We start from the raw sequence: 21,881 nt of genomic DNA, 5'->3' as shown, positions 1-21,881 counted from the left end.
AAAAAAAAATCCCCAAGAAATCCCAAAAAAATCCCCACAAAAAATCCCAAAAAAGATCCACTGTGGAATTGCTGGGATGTGGGATTGGGAGGGATTTGGGATCCCAGGGTGGATCCATTTCAAATGAAATTAAATGAATGGAAAATACTTCATTCCAGCTGAGATCCAGCAGTGCATCCTCCACCCCAAACCATCACCCCAAACACAGAGCAACCTAATCCTGCTGGAAAAGGAGGATTTTGCAGGAAAAGGAGGATTTTGCAGGAAAAGGAGGATAATGCAGGAAAAGGAGGAATCTGCAGGAAAATGAGGATTTTGCAGGAAAAGGAGGATTTTGCAGGAAAATGAGGATTCAGCAGAAAAGGAGGATTTTGCAGGAAGGGAGGATTTTTCAGGAAAATTAGGATCTTGCAGGAAAAGAAGGATTCTGCAGAAAATGAGGATCCAGCTGGAAAATGAGGATTTTGCAGGAAAAGGAGGATCCTGCTGGAAAAGGAGGATAATGCAGGAAAAGGAGAGTTTTGCAGGAAAATGATGATCCAGCTGGAAAAGGAGAATCCTGCAGAAAAGGAGGATTTTGCAGGAAAAGAAGGATTCTGCAGGAAAATGAGGATTTGCAGGAAAATGAGGATCCAGCTGGAAAATGAGGAATCTGCAGGAAAATGAGGATTTTGCAGGAAAAGCAGGATTTTGCAGGAAAATGAGGATCCAGCAGGAAAATGAGGATTTTGCAGGAAAATGAGGATCCAGCTGCTCCCAGCTCTCCCAGCCCCAGGCACACCACAACCCCCAACCCCACATTTTTGGGATGCAGACAGAGGAGGATCACCCAGCCCTGCCAGCCCTGCCAGCCCTGCCAGCCCTGCCAGCTCAGCTGTGTTGCTTCACTCGAGGAGTGGCTGCTCCAGCTATGCCAGGAATGGCAGGAATGGCAGGAATGCCAGCCCAGCCAGGTTTGGGGCATTGTTCTGCCCTGCCTGCCCTGCCCTGCCCTGCCCGGGGCGGGTGGCACCGTGGGAGGGCATGGGGACAGTGCCTGGGTGGGTTGGCTCAGGGATGTGCCAGGTTGGGTTGGTGGTGGTTTGGTGGGTGGGTGGTTGGGGGGGGGGTGGGTGGTTGGTGGGTGTGGGTGGTTGGTGGGTGGGTTGGGTTGGCTCAGGCTGGTTTGGCTCAGGCTGGGTTAGCTCAGGCTAGGTTGGCACAGGGCAGAGGGCAGTGCCAGGCTGGGTTGGCTCAGGGATGTGCCAGGCTGGGTTGGCTCAGGCTGGTTTGGCTCAGGCTGGTTTGGCTCAGGGATGTGCCAGGCTGGGATGGCTCAGGCTGGGTTGGCTCAGGGCAGTGCCAGGCTGGTTTGGCTCAGGCTGGGTTAGCTCAGGGCAGTGCCAGGCTGGGATGGCTCAGGGCAGTGCCAGGCTGGTTTGGCTCAGGCTGGTTTGGCTCAGGCTGGGTTTGGCTCAGGCCAGGACACGCCGCAGGTTTCACCCTGCTGCTGCCCGACGGAGGTTTCGCTTGGGAAAGGGAGGGAAGGTGCAATAATGTCTGTGTAATGTCTGTGCAATGTCTGAGTTTTATGTCTGAGTTCTGGCTGAGCTGTGTCTGAGTTTTATGGCTGAGTTATGTCTGAGTTGTGGCTGAGTTCTGCTGATCTGTCTGGATTCCTTCCACCCGCCCAGCCCTGGGAATGTGGGGTTGGTGGATGTGGTGTGCCTGAGCCTGGGAGAGCTGGGAGCAGCTGGGTCCTCATTTTCTGTAAGATCCTCATTTTCCAGCTGGATCCTCATTTTCCTGAAGGATCCTCCTTTTCCTGCAAGATCCTAATTTTCCAGCAGGATCCTCATTTCCTGCAGAATCCTCCTTTCCCTGCAGAATCTTCATTTTCCAGCATTATCCTCCTTTTCCTGCAGGATCCTTCTTTTCCTGCAAAACCCTCCTTTCCCTGCAAAATCCTCATTTTCCTGCAAAATCCTCCTTTTCCTGCAAAATCCTCATTTTCCACCTGGATCCTGATTTCCCTGCAGAATCCTCTTTTTCCTGCAAAATCCTCCTTTTCTGCAGGATTCCCCTTTCCTGCAGGATCCTCACTTTCTGCAGGATCCTCCTTTTCCTGCAAAATCATCCTTTTTCTGCAGAATCCTCCTTTTCCAGCTGGATCCTCCTTTTCTGCAGGATTCTCCTTTCCTGCAAAATCCTCCTTTTCCTGCAAAATCCTCTTTTTCCTGCAAAATCCTCCTTTTCCTGCAAAATCCTCTTTTTCCTGCAAAATCCTCCTTTTCCTGCAAAATCCTCCTTTCCCTGCAAAATCCTCATTTTCCTGCAAAATCCTCCTTTTCCTGCAAAATCCTCCTTTTCCTGCAAAATCCTCCTTTTCCTGCAAAATCCTCCTTTTCCTGCAAAATCCTCCTTTTCCTGCAAAATCCTCCTTTCCAGCTGGATCCTCATTTTCCTGCAAAATCCTCCTTTTCCTGCAGGATCCTCCTTTCCCAGCAGGATTAGGTTGCTCTGTGTTTGGGGTGATGGTTTGGGGTGGAGGATGCACTGCTGGATCTCAGCTGCAATCAAATCTTCGTCATTAATTTAACTTCATTTGAAATGGATCCACTCTGGGATCCCAAATCCCTCCCAATCCCAATCCCACACTGGGATCCCAATCCATCCAAATCCATCCCAATCCCACACTGGATCCCAATCCATCCAAATCCCTCCCAATCCCACACTGGATCCCAAATCCCTCCCAATCCCAATCCCACACTGGATCCCAATCCCAATCCCACACTGGGATCCCAAATCCCTCCCACATCCCACCCTGGGATCCCAAATCCCTCCCAATCACACACTGGGATCCCAATCCATCCAAATCCATCCCAATCCCACACTGGATCCCAATCCCTCCCAATCCCACATCCCAAACTGGATCCCAATCCCACATCCCAAACTGGATCCCAATCCCACATCCCAAACTGGATCCCAATCCCACATCCCAAACTGGATCCCAATCCCTCCCAATCCCAATATCAATCCCTCCCAATCCCTCCCAATCCCAATCCCACTCTGGATCTCAATCCCTCCCAATCCCACACTGGGATCCCAATCCCAAATCCCTCCCAATCCCTCCCAGTCCCAATCCCACACTGGATCCCAATCCCTCCCAATCCCAATCCCACACTGGGATCCCAATCTATCCAAATCCATCCCAATCCCACACTGGATCCCAAATCCCTCCCAATCCCAATCCCATACTGGATCCCAATCCCACACTGATCCCAATCCCAATCCCATCAGTCCCCCAGAGGATCTGCACCACTCCAGGCTCCCCAGCAGGATCAGCAGCCCCACAATCCAGAATATCCCAAACCTACAAAAAAACTTCCTCTACCTTCACCTGGGCTAGCCAAACCCCCCATTTTTGGGGATTTTTTTAGGGGATTTTTTTTGATTTTTGGGGGATTTTTTGGGGATTTTTAAAAAAAATTTTGGGGATTTTTTTTATTTTTGAGAATTTTTAGGGGATTTTTTGGCGGTTTTGGGGATTTTTTTGAGAATTTTTAGGGGGATTTTTTTGGATTTTTTGGGGATTTTTGGATTTTTAAAAAATTTGTGGGGATTTTTTTTTTTTATTTTTTGGGGAATTTTTAGGGGGATTTTTTTTGCATTTTTGGGATTTTTTTGGGGATTCTTTGGGGATTTTTTTGGGAATTCAAAGCAGCCCCATCTCCCCCCAGTCTGGAGGCAGGAAAATCCAGCAGGAGAAGGCAGGAATTCCATCCCAGAGCTGGCTGCTGCTTTTTGGGATCATCTCACGGGTTTTGGGATTAGGGAGCTCCCAGGAGGGTTTGGGAATAAATGGGATTAAAAGGCTGGAAAAGGAGGAGAAGTTGTTTGGGAATAAATTGGATTAAAGGCTGGAATAGCAGGAGGAGGATTTGGGAATAAATGAAATTACAAGTCTGGAAATCAGGAGGAGGATTTGGCAATAAATGGGATTAAAGGGCTGGAAAAGGAGGAGAAGTTATTCGGGAATAAATGGGATAAAAAGGCTGGAAGAGGATGAGGAGGTTTTGGGAATAAATGAAATTAAAGTCTGGAAATCAGGAGGAGGATTTGGGAATAAATGAGATTAAAGGCTGGAAAAGCAGGAGAATGGTTTGGGAATAAATTGGATTAAAGGCTGGAATAGCAGGAGGAGGTTTTGGAAATAAATGAAATTAAAGTCTGGAAAATCAGGAGGATTTGGGAATAAATGGGATTAAAGTCTGAAAAAGCAGGAGGAGAGCTCAGGAATAAATGGGGTTGAAGTCCGAAAATCAGGAGGATTTGGGAATAAACAAGATCAGAGTCTGGAAATCAGGAGGAGGATTTGGGAATAAATGAAATTAAAGTCTGGAAAATCAGGAGGATTTGGGAATAAATGGGATTAAAGTCTGAAAATCACGAGGAATCTCCTGCTGACGCTGCTGAGTCACGCTGGGCAGAGGCGGCGCTGCTGTCACCGCTGTGTCACCGCTGTGTCACCGCTTTGTCACCACTCTGTCCCCGCTGCTGTCACCTCTCTGTCCCCGCACTGTCCCCTCACTGTCCTGCTCTGTCCCCTCTCTGTCCCCGCACTGTCCCCTCTCTGTCCCCTCTCTGTCCCCTCTCTGTCCCCTCTCTGTCACCTCTCTGTCACCTCTCTGTCCTGCTCTGTCCCCTCTCTGTCCCCTCTCTGTCCCCTCACTGTCCCTGCTCTGTCCCCTCTCTGTCCCCTCTCTGTCCCCTCTCTGTCCCCTCACTGTCCCCTCTCTGTCCTCTCTCTGTCCCCTCACTGTCCCTGCTCTGTCCCCTCTCTGTCCCCTCTCTGTCACCTCTCTGTCACCTCTCTGTCACCTCTCTGTCACCTCTCTGTCCTGCTCTGTCCCCTCTCTGTCCCCTCTCTGTCCCGCTCTGTCCCCTCTCTGTCCCCACTTTGTCCCCTCACTGTCCCCGCACTGTCCCCGCTCTGTCCCCTCTCTGTCCCCTCTCTCTCCCCTCTCTGTCCCCTCTCTGTCCTGCACTGTCCCCGCTCTGTCCCTGCTCCGTCCCCTCTCTGTCCCCGCTTTGTCACCGCTTTGTCCCCACTTTGTCCCCTCACTGTCCCCTCACTGTCCCTTCACTGTCCCCGCACTGTCCCCTCTCTGTCCCCACTCTGTCCCCTCTCTGTCCCCACTCTGTCCCCGCTCTGTCCTGCTCTGTCACCACTCCGTCACCACTCTGTCACCACTGCTGACTCAGCAGCCCCTCGCCGCCGTTTTCCCGGGAATTCAGCCCAAAACCGGAGCTGGCAGCTCCTTGGGGACAGAGAGCCCGGCGGTGTCACCTCCCCGTGACGTCAGGGACAGTGTGACAATCCGGGAAAGGAGCGATCAGCCTTTTCGGGGAAAGGCTCTGTCCCCGCTCTGTCCCCTCACTGTCCCCGCACTGTCCCCGCTCTGTTTTTTTAATTACAGAAATTCGGGAAGGTTTATTTATTTTTTTTTCTGCAGAAATTCGGGAAGGTTTATTTTTTTTATTCTAGAAATTCGGGAAGGTTTATTTTTTTTATTACACAAATTCGGGAAGGTTTATTTATTTTTATTCCAGAAATTCGGGAAGTTTTTTCCTGCCCAGCAGGGCAGAGGGTGACTCAGCAAAAAGGTTTTTCAGTGCTGAGTCACTCAGCAGCCACGAGTTCCCAGGAAGGGAAAATCAGCCTGGCTGAGCTCCAGGAGGGGAATTTGCTGCTTTAGGATTTTAATTTTTATATTTTCCGTCTAATTCTGTAATTATTCTGTAATTTTTCTGTAATCCTGTGATTATTTAGTGTACAACTCTGGGATCCACATAGGTGCTAAAGCTAATTTAATCTCATTTTTAGGCAAAATAATTCTTCTTTAAGCTCCAAATTCAAGGTCATCTCACTGTCTCAGAGCTCCAAAATATGTAAATAACAGTGAATTAATTGGGGGAGAAAACTTGGAGTAATTAACTTCATTAGCTGAAGGTGTAATTGCAGATTTTCCCCCAAATTCCCACATTTTTTGGGTCAGGGTTGGGATCTGTGGGGATTTGGGGATTTTTTTTTTGGATTTTGGCAATTTGGGATTTCAGGATTTTCAGGATTTTAGCAATTTGGGGATTTCCCCCCAAAAAAATGGGGAACTTTGAAAAAAAAAAGGGAATGGTGTGGATCCTGCTGTGGGATCAATGGGATCAGTGGAATGGGAATGATGCAGGTCCTGCTGTGGGATTAATAGGATCTGGGAATGGTGTGGATCCTGCTGAGGGATCAATGGGATCTGGGAATGGTGTGGATCCTGCTGTGGGATCAATGGGAATGGTGTGGATCCTGCTGTGGGATCAATGGGATCAATGGAAAGGTGTGGATCCTGCTGTGGGATCTGGGATTGGTGTGGATCCTGCTGTGGGATCAATGGGATCTGGGAATGGGAATGATGCAGGTCCTGCTGTGGGATTAATAGGATCTGGGAATGGTGTGATCCTGCTGTGGGATCAATGGGAATGGTGTGGGACCTGCTGTGGGATCAATGGGAATGGTGTGGGACCTGCTGTGGGATCAATGGGATCTGGGATTGGGAGGGATTGGGATTCCACTGTGGGATCTGAGAGTGGGAAAGATTCAAGTCCAACAGTGGAACCAGTGGAATTTGGGATTGGGAATTATGCAGATCCCACTGTGGAATCTGGGACTGGGAACGATGCAGATTCCCCTGTGGAATTTGGGATTGGGAATGATGCAGATTCCACTCTGGAATCTCTGATTGGGATTGATGCAGATCCCACTGCAGAACCTGGGACTGGGAGGGATTCAGGTCCCACAGTGGAACCAGTGGGATCTGGGATTGGGATTGATGCAGATCCCACTGTGGAATTTGGGATTGGGAATAATGCAGATCTCCTGTGGAATTTGGGATTGGGAATAATGCAGATCTCCTGTGGAATTTGGGATTGGGAATAATGCACATCCCACTGTGGAATTTGGGATTGGGAATGAGGCAGATCCCACTTTGCAATTTGGGATTGGGAACTATGCAGATCCCACTTTGGAATTTGGGATTGGGATTGATGCAGATCCCACTGCAGAACCTGGGACTGGGAGGGATTCAGGTCCCACAGTGGAACCAGTGGGATCTGGGATTGGGAATAATGCAGATTCCCCTGTGGAATGTGGAATTGGGAATGATGCAGATCCCACTGTAGAGTTTGGGATTGGGAACGATGCAGATCCCCTGTGGAATCTGGGATTGGGAATGATGCAGATCCCCCTGTGGAATTTGGGATTGGGAATGATGCAGATTCCCCAGTGGAATGTGGGATTGGAAGAGATTCGGGTATCACAGTGGAACCAGCGGGATCTGGGATTGGGAACGATGCAGATTCCCCTGTGGAATTTGGGATTGGGAACTATGCAGATTCCACTGTGGAATCTCTGATTGGGATTGATGCAGATCCCACTGCAGAACGTGGGACTGGGAGGGATTCAGGTCCCACAGTGGGATCTGGGACTGGGAACAATGCAGATTCCCCAGTGGAATTTGGGATTAGGAATGATGCAGGTCCCCCTGTGGAATTTGGGATTGGGAATAATGCAGATTCCCACTGTGGAATTTGGGATTGGAAGAGATTCAGGTATCACAGTGGAACTCAGCGCTGACTTCTGCTCCTCTTCACCCCGGGAGAGGGAAAAGGGATTCCCTGGGAAAAGGGAAAAGGGATTCCCTGGGAAAAGGGATTCCCTGGGATCCCCTGGGAAAAGGGAAAAGAGATTCCCTGGGAAAAGGGAAAAGGGATTCCCAGGGAAAAGGGATTCCCTGGGATTCCCTGGGAAAAGGGAAAAGGGATTCCCTGGGAAAAGGGAAAAGGGATTCCCTGGGAAAAGGGATTCCCTGGGAAAAGGGAAAAGGGATTCCCAGGGATCCCCTGGGATGCAGAGGAGCTGCAGAGCCGCTAGAACTCCCCCAAACCACCAACCAGGCAATCCAACCTCCTTCCCTCTCCACCTCCAGCACCCTCATCTGACAATTCCTGCCTGCAGCAGGAGCTTCTCCTCACCATCCTCCCTCCCGGGAAGCTGCAGGGACAGGGCTTGGCTTGGGAACAGCTCCAGGAATTCTCTGGAGCTGACTCATCGTAAACAGGAAGCTGGGAAAGTACAGGCAGGCGATCCCGAAACCCAAATTCCTGGGATTTTTGCCCCACGTGTCCCGGTGAAGGTTGTTTTGGCAGGAAGGGGTTTGGAGAGAGCTCGGCTCGGGGTGTTTCCCTGTTCCCAATCCTGCCCGGGCTGGTTTGGGATTTGCTCCAAAATTCCTCCTTCCCCCGGGGAACAAACAGCCTCCTCCCTCCTCCTGTTTTCCACAGAATCAGATTTCACCTCCTTGCTGCCTGACTTAATTTCCAGGATGGGAGAGGCGGAGATTCCCAAAAAATCCAGGGATTTTCCACAGAACCAGACCTGGTTTCACCCTGGTTTCACCTCCTCGCCGCCTGACTTAATTTCCAGGATGGGAGAGGTGGAGATTCCCAAAAAATCCAGGGGTTTTCCACAGAACCAGACCTGGTTTCACTTCCTCGCTGCCTGACTTAATTTCCAGGACGGGAGAGGTTGAGATTCCCGAAAAATTCGGGGAATCATCCTGCAGCGCTGCTGTTCTCTCCCTGCTTGGGAGTGGAGGAGCTGAAAACACTCTGTGTCTGCCAAAGAAAATAACCTCAGAGAGTCGCTGTGGTTTGGAATAAACCAGGAATGTCTAAACATAGACGAGACGGCGGGGAGTGGGATGGGATGGGATGGGGTGGGATAATGGGATGGGGTGGGGTGGGATGGGATGGGATAATGGGATGGGGTGGGGTGGGATGGGATGGGATGGGATGGGATGGGATGGGATGGGATTTTGGGATGGGATGGGTGATCCTGTCGGGAACGCTTGGCTTTGAAGGAGCCGGGTCTGGGGAGATGGTTGGAGGAGGAGGGTGGAGGAGAAGGTTGGAAGAAAAGGGTGGAGGAGGAGAATTTTGGAGAAGGAGAAGGTTGGAGGAGGAGAAGGTTGGAGGAAAAGGTTGGGGGAGAAGGTTGGAGGAGAAGAAGGTTGGAGGAAGAGAAGGTTTCAGGAGAAGGTTGGAGGAGAAGTTTGGAAGAGGAGAAAAGTTTGGAGGAGGAGAAGGTTGGAGGAGGAGAAGGTTGGAGGAGGAGAAGGTTGGAGGAAAAGGTTGGAGGAGAAGATGGTTTGAGGAGGAGAATTTTGGAGGAGGAGGAGCGTGGAGGAGAAGGTTGGAGGAGGAGAAGGAGGTTGAAGGAGGATGTTGGACATGATCCTATAGGGATGTTGGATGTGATCCTATAGGGATGTTGGATGTGATCCTATAGGGATGTTGGACATGATCCTATAGGGATGTTGGACATGATCCTATAGGGATGTTGGACATGATCCTATAGGGATGTTGGACATGATCCTATAGGGATGTTGGACATGATCCTATAGGGATGTTGGACATGATCCTATAGGGATGTTGGACATGATCCTATAGGGATGTTGGACATGATCCTATAGGGATGTTGGACATGATCCTATAGGGATGTTGGATGTGATCCTATAGGGATGTTGGACATGATCCTATAGGGATGTTGGACATGATCCTATAGGGATGTTGGACATGATCCTATAGGGATGTTGGACATGATCCTATAGGGATGTTGGATGTGATCCTATAGGGATGTTGGATGTGATCCTATAGGGATGTTGGACATGATCCTATAGGGATGTTGGGTGTGATCCTATAGGGATGTTGGATGTGATCCTATAGGATTTTGGACATGATCCTATAGGGATGTTGGATGTGATCCTATAGGGATGTTGGACGTGATCCTACAGGGATGTTGGACATGATCCCATAGGGATGTTGGATGTGATCCTATAGGGATGTTGGATGTGATCCTATAGGGATGTTGGACGTGATCCCATAGGGATTTTGGACATGATCCTATAGGGATGTTGGACCTGATCCTATAGGGATGTTGGATGTGATCCTATAGGGATGTTGGGTGTGATCCTATAGGGATGTTGGACATGATCCCATAGGGATGTTGGACGTGATCCTATAGGGATGTTGGATGTGATCCTATAGGGATGTTGGATGTGATCCTATAGGGATGTTGGACATGATCCTATAGGGATGTTGGACGTGATCCTATAGGGATGTTGGACATGATCCTATAGGGATGTTGGACATGATCCTACAGGGATGTTGGACATGATCCCATAGGGATGTTGGACGTGATCCCATAGGGATTTTGGACATGATCCCATAGGGATGTTGGATGTGATCCTATAGGGATGTTGGACATGATCCTATAGGGATTTTGGATGTGATCCTATAGGGATGTTGGACATGATCCCATAGGGATTTTGGACATGATCCTATAGGGATGTTGGATGTGATCCTATAGGGATGTTGGACATGATCCCATAGGGATTTTGGATGTGATCCTATAGGATGTTGGACCTGATCCTATGGGATGTTGGACATGATCCTATGGGATGTTGGACGTGATCCCATAGGGATGTTGGACATGATCCTATAGGGATGTTGGACGTGATCCTATAGGGATGTTGGATGTGATCCTATAGGATGTTGGACATGATCCCATAGGGATGTTGGACATGATCCTATAGGGATGTTGGACATGATCCTATAGGGATGTTGGACATGATCCTATAGGGATGTTGGACATGATCCTATAGGGATGTTGGACGTGATCCTATAGGGATTTTGGACATGATCCTATAGGGATGTTGGATGTGATCCTATAGGGATGTTGGACATGATCCTATAGGGATGTTGGATGTGATCCTATAGGGATGTTGGACATGATCCTATAGGGATGTTGGATGTGATCCTATAGGGATGTTGGACATGATCCTATAGGGATGTTGGGTGTGATCCTATAGGGATGTTGGACATGATCCTATAGGATTTTGGACATGATCCTATAGGGATGTTGGACATGATCCTATGGGATGTTGGACATGATCCCATAGGGATTTTGGATGTGATCCTATAGGGATGTTGGACATGATCCTATAGGGATGTTGGATGTGATCCCATAGGGATGTTGGATGTGATCCTATAGGGATGTTGGACATGATCCTATAGGGATGTTGGACATGATCCTATAGGGATTTTGGACATGATTCTATAGGATTTTGGAGCTGACCCCATAGGCAGGTTGGACAAAACCCCATGGGGATTTTGGACATGATCCTATAGGATTTTGAACATGATCCTATAGGGATGTTGGACATGACCCTATAGGGATTTTGAACATGATCCCTATGGGATTTTGGACATAATTCCATAGGGATTTTGGACATGATCCTATAGGATTTTGGGCCTGACCCCATAGGCAGGCTGCACACAACCCCACACCCAGGCTCCAGGGACACCCAAACCCCAAATCACCCCACAGGGATGTCCCAAAGTCCCCTCAGTCCCCAACTCACCCCAAACCTCACTTCCCCTATAAAAGTTCCTTTTCCCACTTTCCTCAGCAGAGTTCTCAGCAGAACTTCCCAAAAGGGATCCCGAGGGCGATTCGGGGAAAGAGGAACTGAAAACAACCCCAAAAGCGTCTGTGGGGTCGTCAGAGATGGTCATTGGGGTCCTCCCATCCCATTCCAGGATCCCAGCATGGAACAAACCCCAAAATGTCATCCCAATCCCAAAATTTCCCCATTTTTTTTAGGATTCTCCTAAACTGAGTCCTCCCAACCCGTTCCACAATCCCACGATGGAACAAACCCCAAAATTTCCCATATATTTTTTAGGATTCTCCTGAGCTAAGTCCTCCCAACCCATTCCAGGATCCCAGGATGGAATAAACCCAAAATGTCACCCCAACCCCAAATTTTCCTGGGTTTTTTTTGGGATTCTCCTGAGCTGAATCCTTCCAACCCATTCCACAATCCCAGATGGAACAAACCCCAAAATGTCACTCAAACCCCAAAATTTCCCATATTTTTTTTTAGGATTCTCCTGAGCTGAGTCCTCCCAGCCCATTCCAGGATCCCAGGATGGAACAAACCCCAAAATGTCACCCCAATCCCAAATTTCCCATATATTTTTTAGGATTCTCCTGAGCTAAGTCCTTCCAGATCATTCCACAATCCCAGGATGGAACAAACCCCAAAATTTTCCCATATTTTTTAGGATTCTCCAACTCATTCCACCATCCCAGGATGGGACAAACCCCAAATTTTCCCATATATTTTTTAGGATTCCCCTGAGCTGAGTCCTCCCAATGCATTCCAGGATCCCAGGATGGAACAAATCCCAAATTTTCCCATTTTCTTTTTAGGATTCTCCTGATCTGAATCCTCCCAACCCATTCCTCAATCCAGGATGGAACAAACCCCAAAACATCACCCCAATCCCAAATTTCCCATACTTTTTTATAGGATTCTCCTGATCTAAGTCCTTCCAGCTCATTCCACAATCCCAGGATGGAACAAACCCCAAAATTTTCCCCTTTTTTTTTAGGATTCTCCTGATCTGAATCCTCCCAACCCATTCCAGGATCCCAGCATGGAACAAACCCCAAAACATCACCCCAAACCCATATTTTCCCATTTTTTTTCAGGATTCTCCAGCTCATTCCACAATCCAGGATGGAACAAACCCCAAAATTTCCCATATTTTTTTTAGGATTCTCCTGAGCTAAGTCCTCCCAGCCCATTCTATGATCCCAGCATGGAACAAACCCCAAAATTTTCCCAGTTTTTTTTAGGATTCTCCCGAGCTGAGTCTCCCAGCTCACTCCACAATCCCAAAACGTCACCCCAACCCCAAATTTCCCCTATATTTTGTAGGATTCTCCTGATCTGAATCCTCCCAACCCATTCCAGGGTCCCAGACTGGAACAAACCCCAAATTTTCCCATATTTTTTTCCAGATTCTCCTAAACTGAATCCTCCCAACCCATTCCATGACCCCAGGATGGAACAAACCCCAAAATTTCCCCTATATTTTTTAGGATTCTCCTGATCTGAATCCTTCCAACCCATTCCACAATCTCAAGATGGAACAAACCCCAAAACGTCACCCCAACCCCAAATTTTCCCAGTTTTTTTTTAGGATTCTCCTAAACTGAGTCCTCCCAACTCATTCCACAATCCCAGATGGAATAAACCCCAAAATGTCATCCCAACCCCAAATTTTCCTGGGTTTTTTTTAGGATTCTCCTGAGCTGTGTCCTTTTAGCTCATTCCATGATCCAGAATGGAATAAACCCCAAAATGTCACCCCAATCCCAAATTTCCCGTATTTTTTTTAGGATTCTCCTGAGCTAAGTCCTTCCAGATCATTCCACCATCCCAGGATGGAACAAACCCCAAAATTTTCCCCTTTTTTTTTAGGATTCTCCTGAGCTGAGTCTTCCAGCTCACTCCACAATCCCAAAATGTCACCCCAACCCCAAATTTCCCCTATATTTTGTAGGATTCTCCGGATCTGAATCCTCCCAACCCATTCCACCATCCCAGACTGGAACAAACCCCAAAATTTCCCCTATATTTTGTAGGATTCTCCTAAACTGAATCCTCCCAACCCATTCCATAATCCCAGGATGGAACAAACCCAAAAATGTGACCCCAATCCCAAATTTCCCATATTTTTTTTAGGATTCTCCTGATCTGAATCCTCCCAACCCATTCCACCATCCCAGGATGGAACAAACCCCAAAATTTCCCCTATATTTTGTAGGATTCTCCGGATCTGCTCGGAGCTGATGGCAGAGAATGTCCACAACTAACAACATAGCTCAGGCCAGGAAGCTGGTGGAGCAGCTCCGCATCGAGGCCGGCATTGAGAGGATCAAGGTGAGCCTGGAAACCCCAAATCGACCCCAAAAACTGATGGGGTGGCGGCTTGTCCCCAAAAAAATGATGGGGTGGCAGTTTGACCCCAAAAAAACAACTGGGATGGCAGTTTGTCCCCCAAAAAAATGGATGGGATGGCAGTTTGTCCTCAAAAAAAATCTGGTGGGATAGAAATTTGTCCCCAAAAAATGGATGGGATGGCAGTTTGTCCCCAAAAAAATCTGGTGGGATGGCAGTTTGACCCCAAAAATATGGTGGGATGGCAGTTTGTACCCAAAAATTGATGGGGTGGAAGTTTGTCCCAAAAAAATTGATGGGATGGCAGTTTGACCCCAAAAAACTGGGGTTGGTTGGCAGTTTGACCCCAAAAAACCTTATGGGGTGGCAGTTTGTCCCCAAAAGTTGGTGGGATGGCAGTTTGTCCCCAAAAAAACCTGATGGGATCCCAAATTTCCCCCAAAAATGGATGGGATGGCAGTTTGTCCCCAAAAATATTGATAGGGTGGCAGTTTGTCCCCAAAAAAATCTGGTGGGGTGGCAGTTTGTCCCCAAAAATTGGGATGGCAGTTTGTCCCCAAAAAAACCTGATGGGATCCCAAATTTCCCCCAAAAACCTACTGGGGTGGCAGTTTGTCCCCAAAAATCTGCTGGGATGGCAGTTTGTCCCCAAAAATAATTGATGGGATGGTAGTTTGTACCCAAAAAACTGGTGGGAAACCCCAAATTTCCCCCAAAAATGCATGGGATGGCAGTTTGTCCCCAAAAAATCTGCTGGGATAGAAGTTTGTCCCCAAAAATTCATGGGGTGGCAGTTTGTCCCCAAAAAAAACACTGATGGGATCCCAAATTTCCCCCAAAAACCTACTGGGATGGTAGTTTGTCCCTAAAAATATTGATGGGATGGCAGTTTGTCCCCAAAAATTCTGGTGGAATGGCAGTTTGTCCCCAAAAAAACTGGTGGGAAACCCCAAATTTCCCCCAAAAATCTGGTGGGATGGCAGTTTGTCCCTAAAAATATTGATGGGGTGGCAGTTTGTCCCCAAAAAAATCTGGTGGGGATGGAAGTTTGACCCCAAAAAAACTGATTGGATGGAAGTTTGTCCCCAAAAAATTGATGGGGTGGCAGTTTGTCCTAAAAAAATCCTACTGGGATGGCAGTTTGTCCCCAAAAAAATGGATGGGGTGGCAGTTTGTCCCCAAAAACTGCCCTGATGGGATGGCAGCTTGTCCTCAAAAATGGATGGGATAGAAGTTTGTCCCCAACAAAACAACTGGGGTGGCGGCTTGTCCCCAAAAAAATGATGGGGTGGCAGTTTGACCCCAAAAAATCTGGTGGGATGGAAGTTTGAGCCCAAAAAATTGATGGGATGGCAGTTTGTCCCCAAAAAAATGGATGGGATGGAAGTTTGACTCCAAAAAAAAACTGATGGGATCCCAAATTTCCCCCAAAAACCTACTGGGATGGCAGTTTGTCCCTAAAAATATTGATAGGGTGGCAGTTTGTCCTCAAAAAAATCTGCTGGGATGGCAGTTTGTCCCCAAAAAAACTGATTGGATGGTAGTTTGTCCCAAAAAATATCTGGTGGGGATGGCAGTTTGTCCTAAAAAAATCCTACTGGGATGGCAGTTTGTCCCCAAAAATGGATGGGATAACAGTTTGTCCCTAAAAAAATCTGGTGGGATGGCAGTTTGACCCCAAAAAAATTGATGGGGTGGCAGTTTGTCCCAAAAAACCTTATGGGATGGAAGTTTGTCCCTAAAAATATTGATGAGATGGCAGTTTGTCCCCAAAAACTAGGATTGGATGGCAGTTTGTCCCCAAAAAATGGATGGGATGGCAGTTTGTCCCCAAAAAAAACTGATGGGATCCCAAATTTCACCCAAAAACCTACTGGGATGGCAGTTTGTCCCCAAAAATCCTAGTGGGATGGCAGTTTGTCCCCCAAAAAACTGATGGGATGGCAGTTTGTCCCCAAAAATTCTGGTGGAATGGCAGTTTGTCCCCAAAAAAACTGGTGGGAAACCCCAAATTTCCCCCAAAAATGGATGGGATAACAGTTTGTCCCCAAAAAATCTGCTGGGATAGAAGTTTGTCCCCTAAAAATGGATGGGATGGCAGTTTGTCCCCAAAAACTGATGGGATTATTTATATCCAATTTTTAAAAAATCCCAATAAATAATCCAAGAAAATAATATCAAATAAACAAAACCACTGATTTTTCCACTCCAAATCCCCTTTTTTTCCACTCACCTCCAATCTCCCATTAGGAAAACCTCTAAATACCCCAAATCCCATTAAAAAAACCCCAAATCCCATCCAGAGAAATCCCAAATCCCATCCAGAAATACCCAATGAAACTGATTTTTCCACCCCATAATTCCCATAAAAAACTGATTTTTCCACTCCCAATCTCCCTTTCTTCCAATCCTCTCCAACCTCCCATTGGGAAAAAATAGAAAATACCCAAATCCCACCCAAAAAAACCCCAAATCCCTTTCAGAAATACCCAATAAATAAAACCACTGATTTTCCACCCCATTTATTCCCATTAAACTAATTTTTCCACATCCATTATTCCCATAAAAAACTAATTTTTCCTCATGCATTATTCCCATAAAAAACTGATTTTCCACATCCATTAATTCCCATAAAATGCTGATTTTTCCTCATCCATTATTCCCATAAAAAACTGATTTTTCCACATCCATTATTCCCATAAAAAACTGATTTTTCCACTCCCAACTCCCTTTTTCCCCATTCCTCTCCAACCTCCCATTGGGAAAAATTAGGAAATATCCAAATCCCACCCAAAAAACCCCAAATCCCATTCAGAAATTATCAATAAATAAAACCACTGATTTTCCACCCCATTTATTCCCATTAAACTGATTTTTCCACATCCATTATTCACATAAAAAACTGATTTTTCCTCATCCATTATTCCCATAAAAACCTGATTTTTCCACCCTCATTATTCCTATAAAAAACTAATTTTTCCACCTCCATTATTTATATCCATTTTTTTAAAAAATCCCAATAAAATAATAAATAATCCAAGAAAATAATATTAAATAAACAAAAAACCTGATTTTTCCACCCCATTATTCCCATAAAAAACTGATTTTTCCACCCCATTAATTCCCATAAAAAACTGATTTTTCCACTCCCAACTCCCTTTTTTCCAATCTCCCATTAGGAAAAATTAGGAATATCCAAACCCCATTCAAAAAAACCCCAAATCCCATTCAGAAATACCCAATAAATAAAATCACTGATTTTTTCCACCCCATTTATTCCCATAAAATGCTGTTTTTTCCACATCCATTATTTATATCCAATTTTTTTAAAAAATCCCAATAAAATAGTAAATAATCCCATAATAAATAAATAATAAATAATTAAAAATAAATAAATAAATAAATAATAAATAAATAAGAAAATAATACATAATCCAATAATAAGTAAATAATAAATAATCCAAGAAAATAATATCCAATAAATAAAACCACTGATTTTCCACATCCATTATTCCTATAAAAAACTGATTTTTCCACACCCATTATTTATATAAAATAAACAAAAAACTGATTTTTCCACCCCATAATTCCCATAAAAAACTGATTTTTCCACTCCCAACTCCCTTTTTTCCCATTCCTCTCCAACCTCCCATTGGGAAAAAATAGAAAATACCCAAATCCCATCCAGAAAAACCCCAAATCTCATTCAGAAATTATGAATAAATAAAACCACTGATTTTTCACCCCATTTATTCCCATTAAACTAATTTTTCCACATCCATTATTTATATCCAATTTTTAAAAAATCCCAATAAAATAATAAATAATCCAAGAAAATAATATCAAATAAACAAAACCACTGATTTTTCCACCCCATTATTCCCATAAAAAACTGATTTTTCCTCATCCATTATTCCCATAAAAACCTGATTTTTCCTCATCCATTATTCCCATAAAAACCTGATTTTTCCACTCCCAACTCCCTTTTTTCCAATCTCCCATTGGGAAAAATTAGGAATATCCAAATCCCATTCAAAAAAACCCCAAATCCCATCCAGAAATACCCAATAAATAAATCCACTGATTTTCCATAAAATGCTGATTTTTCCACCCCCATTATTTCTATCCAATTTTTTAAAAATCCAATAAAATGGTAAATAATAAAGAAATAATAAATAATTAATAATAAATAATAAATAATCCAAGAAAATAATATCAAATAAACAAAACCACTGATTTTCCCACATCCATTATTCCCATAAAAAACTGATTTTTCCTCATCCATTATTCCCATAAAAAACAGATTTTTTCACTCCCAACCCCCTTTTTTCCCATTCCTCTCCAACCTCCCATTGGGAAAAATTAGGAATATCCAAACTCCATTCAAAAAAAACCCCAAATCCCATTCAGAAATACCCAATAAATAAAAACACTGATTTTTTCCACCCCATTTATTCCCATTAAACTGATTTTTCCACCCCCATTATTTATATCCAATTTTTTTTAAAAATCCCAATAAAATAGTAAATAATCCAATAATAAATAAATAAAAAATAAATAAATAATAAATAAATAAGAAAATAATACATAATCCAATAATAAGTAAATAATAAATAATCCAAGAAAATAATATCCAATAAATAAAACCACTGATTTTCCACATCCATTATTCCTATAAAAAACTGATTTTTCCACACCCATTATTTATATAAAATAAACAAAAAACTGATTTTTCCACCCCATTATTCCCATAAAAAACTGATTTTTCCTCATCCATTATTCCCATAAAAACCTGATTTTTCCACTCCCAACTCCCTTTTTTCCAATCTCCCATTGGGAAAAATTAGGAATATCCAAACCCCATTCAAAAAAACCCCAAATCCCATTCAGAAATACCCAATAAATAAAATCACTGATTTTTCCACCCCATTTATTCCCATTAAACTAATTTTTCCACCTCCATTATTTATATCCAATTTTTTAAAAAACCCCAATAAAATAGTAAATAATCCCATAATAAATAAATAGTAAATAATCAAAAAATAAATAATAAATAAATAAATAAAAAATAAATAAATAAGAAAATAATAAATAATCCAACAATAAGTAAATAATAAATAATCCAAGAAAATAATAAACAGTAAATAAAACCACTGATTTTCCATAAAATGCTGATTTTTCCACCCCCATTATTTATATCCAATTTTTAAAAAATCCACTAAAATGATAAATAATAAAGAAATAATAAATAATAAATAATAAATAATAAATAATCCAAGAAAATAATATCAAATAAACAAAACCACTGATTTTTCCACCTCATAATTCCCCTAAAAAACAGATTTTTCCACTCCCAACCCCCTTTTTTCCCATTCCTCTCCAACCTCCAATTAGGAAAACCTCTAAATACCCCAAACCCCATTCAGAAAAACCCCAAATCCCACTCAGAAATACCCAATAAAACTGATTTTTCCACATCCATTATTCCCATAAAAAACTGATTTTTCCACTCCCAACTCCCTTTTTTCCAATCTCCCATTAGGAAAAATTAGGAATATCCAAACCCCATTCAAAAAAACCCTAAATCCCATCCAGAGAAATCCCAAATCCCATCCAGAAATACCCAATAAAACTGATTTTTCCACCCCATAATTCCCCTAAAAACCAGATTTTTCCACTCCCAACCTCCTTTTTTCCCATTCCTCTCCAACCTCCCATTGGGCAAAAATAGAAAACACCCAAACCCCATTCAAAAAAACCCCAAATCCCACTCAGAAATACCCAATAAAACTGATTTTTCCACATCCATTATTCCCATAAAAAGCTGATTTTTCCACTCCCAACTCCCTTTTTTCCAATCTCCCATTAGGAAAAATTAGGAATACCCAAATCCCACCCAAAAAAACCCCCAAAATTTGGATTTTTTCCCCCTCCAGGTATCCAAAGCCTCCTCGGAGCTGCTGAGTTACTGCGAGCAGCACGCCAGGAGCGACCCGCTGCTGGTGGGAGTTCCAGCCTCGGAAAATCCCTTCAAGGACAAGAAACCCTGCACCATCCTATAGCCAGCCAACCTGCCGCAGGGGATTCCGGGGAAAAAACGGAAATTCTGGGGAAAAAACTGAAATTTTGGGGAAAATGGGAAATTCCTGGGGAAAAACCTGAAATTTCGGGGAAAAAAGCTGAAATTTCTGAGAAAAAACGCGAAATTCCTGAGAAAAAACCCTGAAAAAACCTGAAATTCTGGGGAAAATGCGAAATTCCTGGGAAAAACCCTGAAATTTCTGGGGAAAAAGCTGAAATTTCTGGGGAAAAAACGAAATTCCTGGGGAAAAACCTGAAATTTCTGGGGAAAACCCAAAAAAATCCTGAAATTTCTGGGAAAAAATCTGAAATTTCTGGGGAAAAACCTGAAATTTCTGGGAAAAACCTGAAATTTCTGGGAAAAAGTCCCAAAATTCCTGGGAAAAAACCCAAAAAATCACAAAAAAATCCCGAAATTCCGGGGAAAAAAGCTGAAATTTCTGGGGAAAAAACCTGAAATTTCTGGGGAAAAACCTGAAATTTCTGGGGAAAATGTGAAATTCCTGAGAAAAAATCCCAAAATTCCTGGGAAAAAACCCAAAAAAATCGCTAAAAAATCCTGAAACTCCTGGGAAAAACCTGAAATTCCTGGGAAAAACCTGAAATTTCTGGGAAAAAACCCTGAAAAAAACCAAAATTCTGGGGAAAATGCGAAATTCCTGGGAAAAAAACCCAAAATTCCTGGGAAAAAACCCAAAAAATCGCTAAAAAATCCTGAAATTCCTGGGAAAAACCTGAAAATTCTGGGGAAAAACCTGAAATTCCTGGGAAAAAAACTGAAATTTCTGGGGAAAACCCAAAAAAATGTGGAATTTCTGGGAAAAAATATGGAATTTCTGGGGAAAAAAGCTGAAATTTCTGGGAAAAATCCCGAAAAACCCCTGAAATTCCTGGGAAAAAACCTGAAATTTTTGAGAAAAAACGCGAAATTCCTGGGAAAAATCCCCAAAATTTCTGGGAAAAAACCTGAAATTCTGGGGAAAATGTGAAATTTCTGGGGAAAAACCTGAAATTCCTGAGAAAAAACCCAAAAAAATCCTGAAATTTCTGGGGAAAAAAGCTGAAATTCTGGGGAAAATGCGAAATTCCTGGGGAAAAACCTGAAATTTCGGGGAAAAAACCCCGAAAAATCCTGAAATTTCTGGGAAAAAACCTGAAATTCCTGGGAAAAACCTGAAATTCCTGAGAAAAAAACCCAAAAAATCCTGAAATTTCTGGGGAAAATGTGAAATTCTGGGGAAAAAACCTGAAAATCCTGGGAAAAAACCTGAAATTTCTGGGGAAAAAACCTGAAATTTCTGGGAAAAAACCTGAAATTTTTGAGAAAAAACGCGAAATTCCTGGGAAAAAACCCTGAAAAAACCTGAAATTCTGGGGAAAATGCGAAATTCTGGGGAAAAACCGGGATTTTGGGAAAAAATGGGAAAGTTGGAGGAGAAAAAGTGGAATTTGGGTGAAACTGGGAAGTTTGGGGGAAAAATAGGGAATTTTGGGGTAAAAAACCCAAAAATCCCTGAAATTCCTGAGAAAAAATCCTGAAATTTCTGGGGAAAAACCCGAAATTTCTGAGAAAAACCTGAAATTCTGGGGAAAATGCGAAATTCCTGGGAAAAAACCTGAAATTCCTGAGAAAAAAGCCCGAAAAAACCCGAAATTCTGGGGAAAAATCCTGAAATTTCTGGGAAAAACCTGAAATTTCTGGGGAAAATGTGAAATTCCTGGGGAAAAACCTGAAATTTTTGAGAAAAAACGCGAAATTCCTGAGAAAAAACCCCAAAAAACCTGAAATTCCTGGGAAAAAACCTGAAATTCCTTGGAAAAAACCCCGAAATTACTGGGAAAAAACCTGAATTTCTGAGAAAAAAATCCCGAAAAATCCTGAAATTCCTGAGGAAAAAA

The 21,881-nt window shown here is 43.9% G+C and overlaps 1 protein-coding gene across 1 annotated transcript in view; it reads left to right on the top strand.

Moving 5' to 3' along the window:
- LOC146426169 (guanine nucleotide-binding protein G(I)/G(S)/G(O) subunit gamma-7) overlaps positions 1-19,984 on the top strand; it is a 41,741-nt gene extending 21,757 nt beyond the window's left edge. Inside the window, exons 2-3 of the mRNA XM_085040371.1 lie at positions 13,768-13,883; positions 19,838-19,984. Coding sequence (XP_084896497.1) covers positions 13,803-13,883; positions 19,838-19,963 — 207 coding nt within the window. The 5' untranslated portion in view covers positions 13,768-13,802 and the 3' untranslated portion in view covers positions 19,964-19,984. The remainder of the gene's footprint in view (positions 1-13,767; positions 13,884-19,837) is intronic.
- Positions 19,985-21,881: the final 1,897 nt, after the last annotated feature.

This window comes from Lichenostomus cassidix, chromosome 28, assembly GCF_008360975.1.
Source record: "Lichenostomus cassidix isolate B80296 chromosome 28, HeHo_3.0, whole genome shotgun sequence".
Lineage (NCBI taxonomy): Eukaryota > Metazoa > Chordata > Aves > Passeriformes > Meliphagidae > Lichenostomus > Lichenostomus cassidix.
The sequence above is the reverse complement of the archived record's forward strand: the minus strand, read 5'-3'. Positions and strand labels throughout refer to the sequence as shown.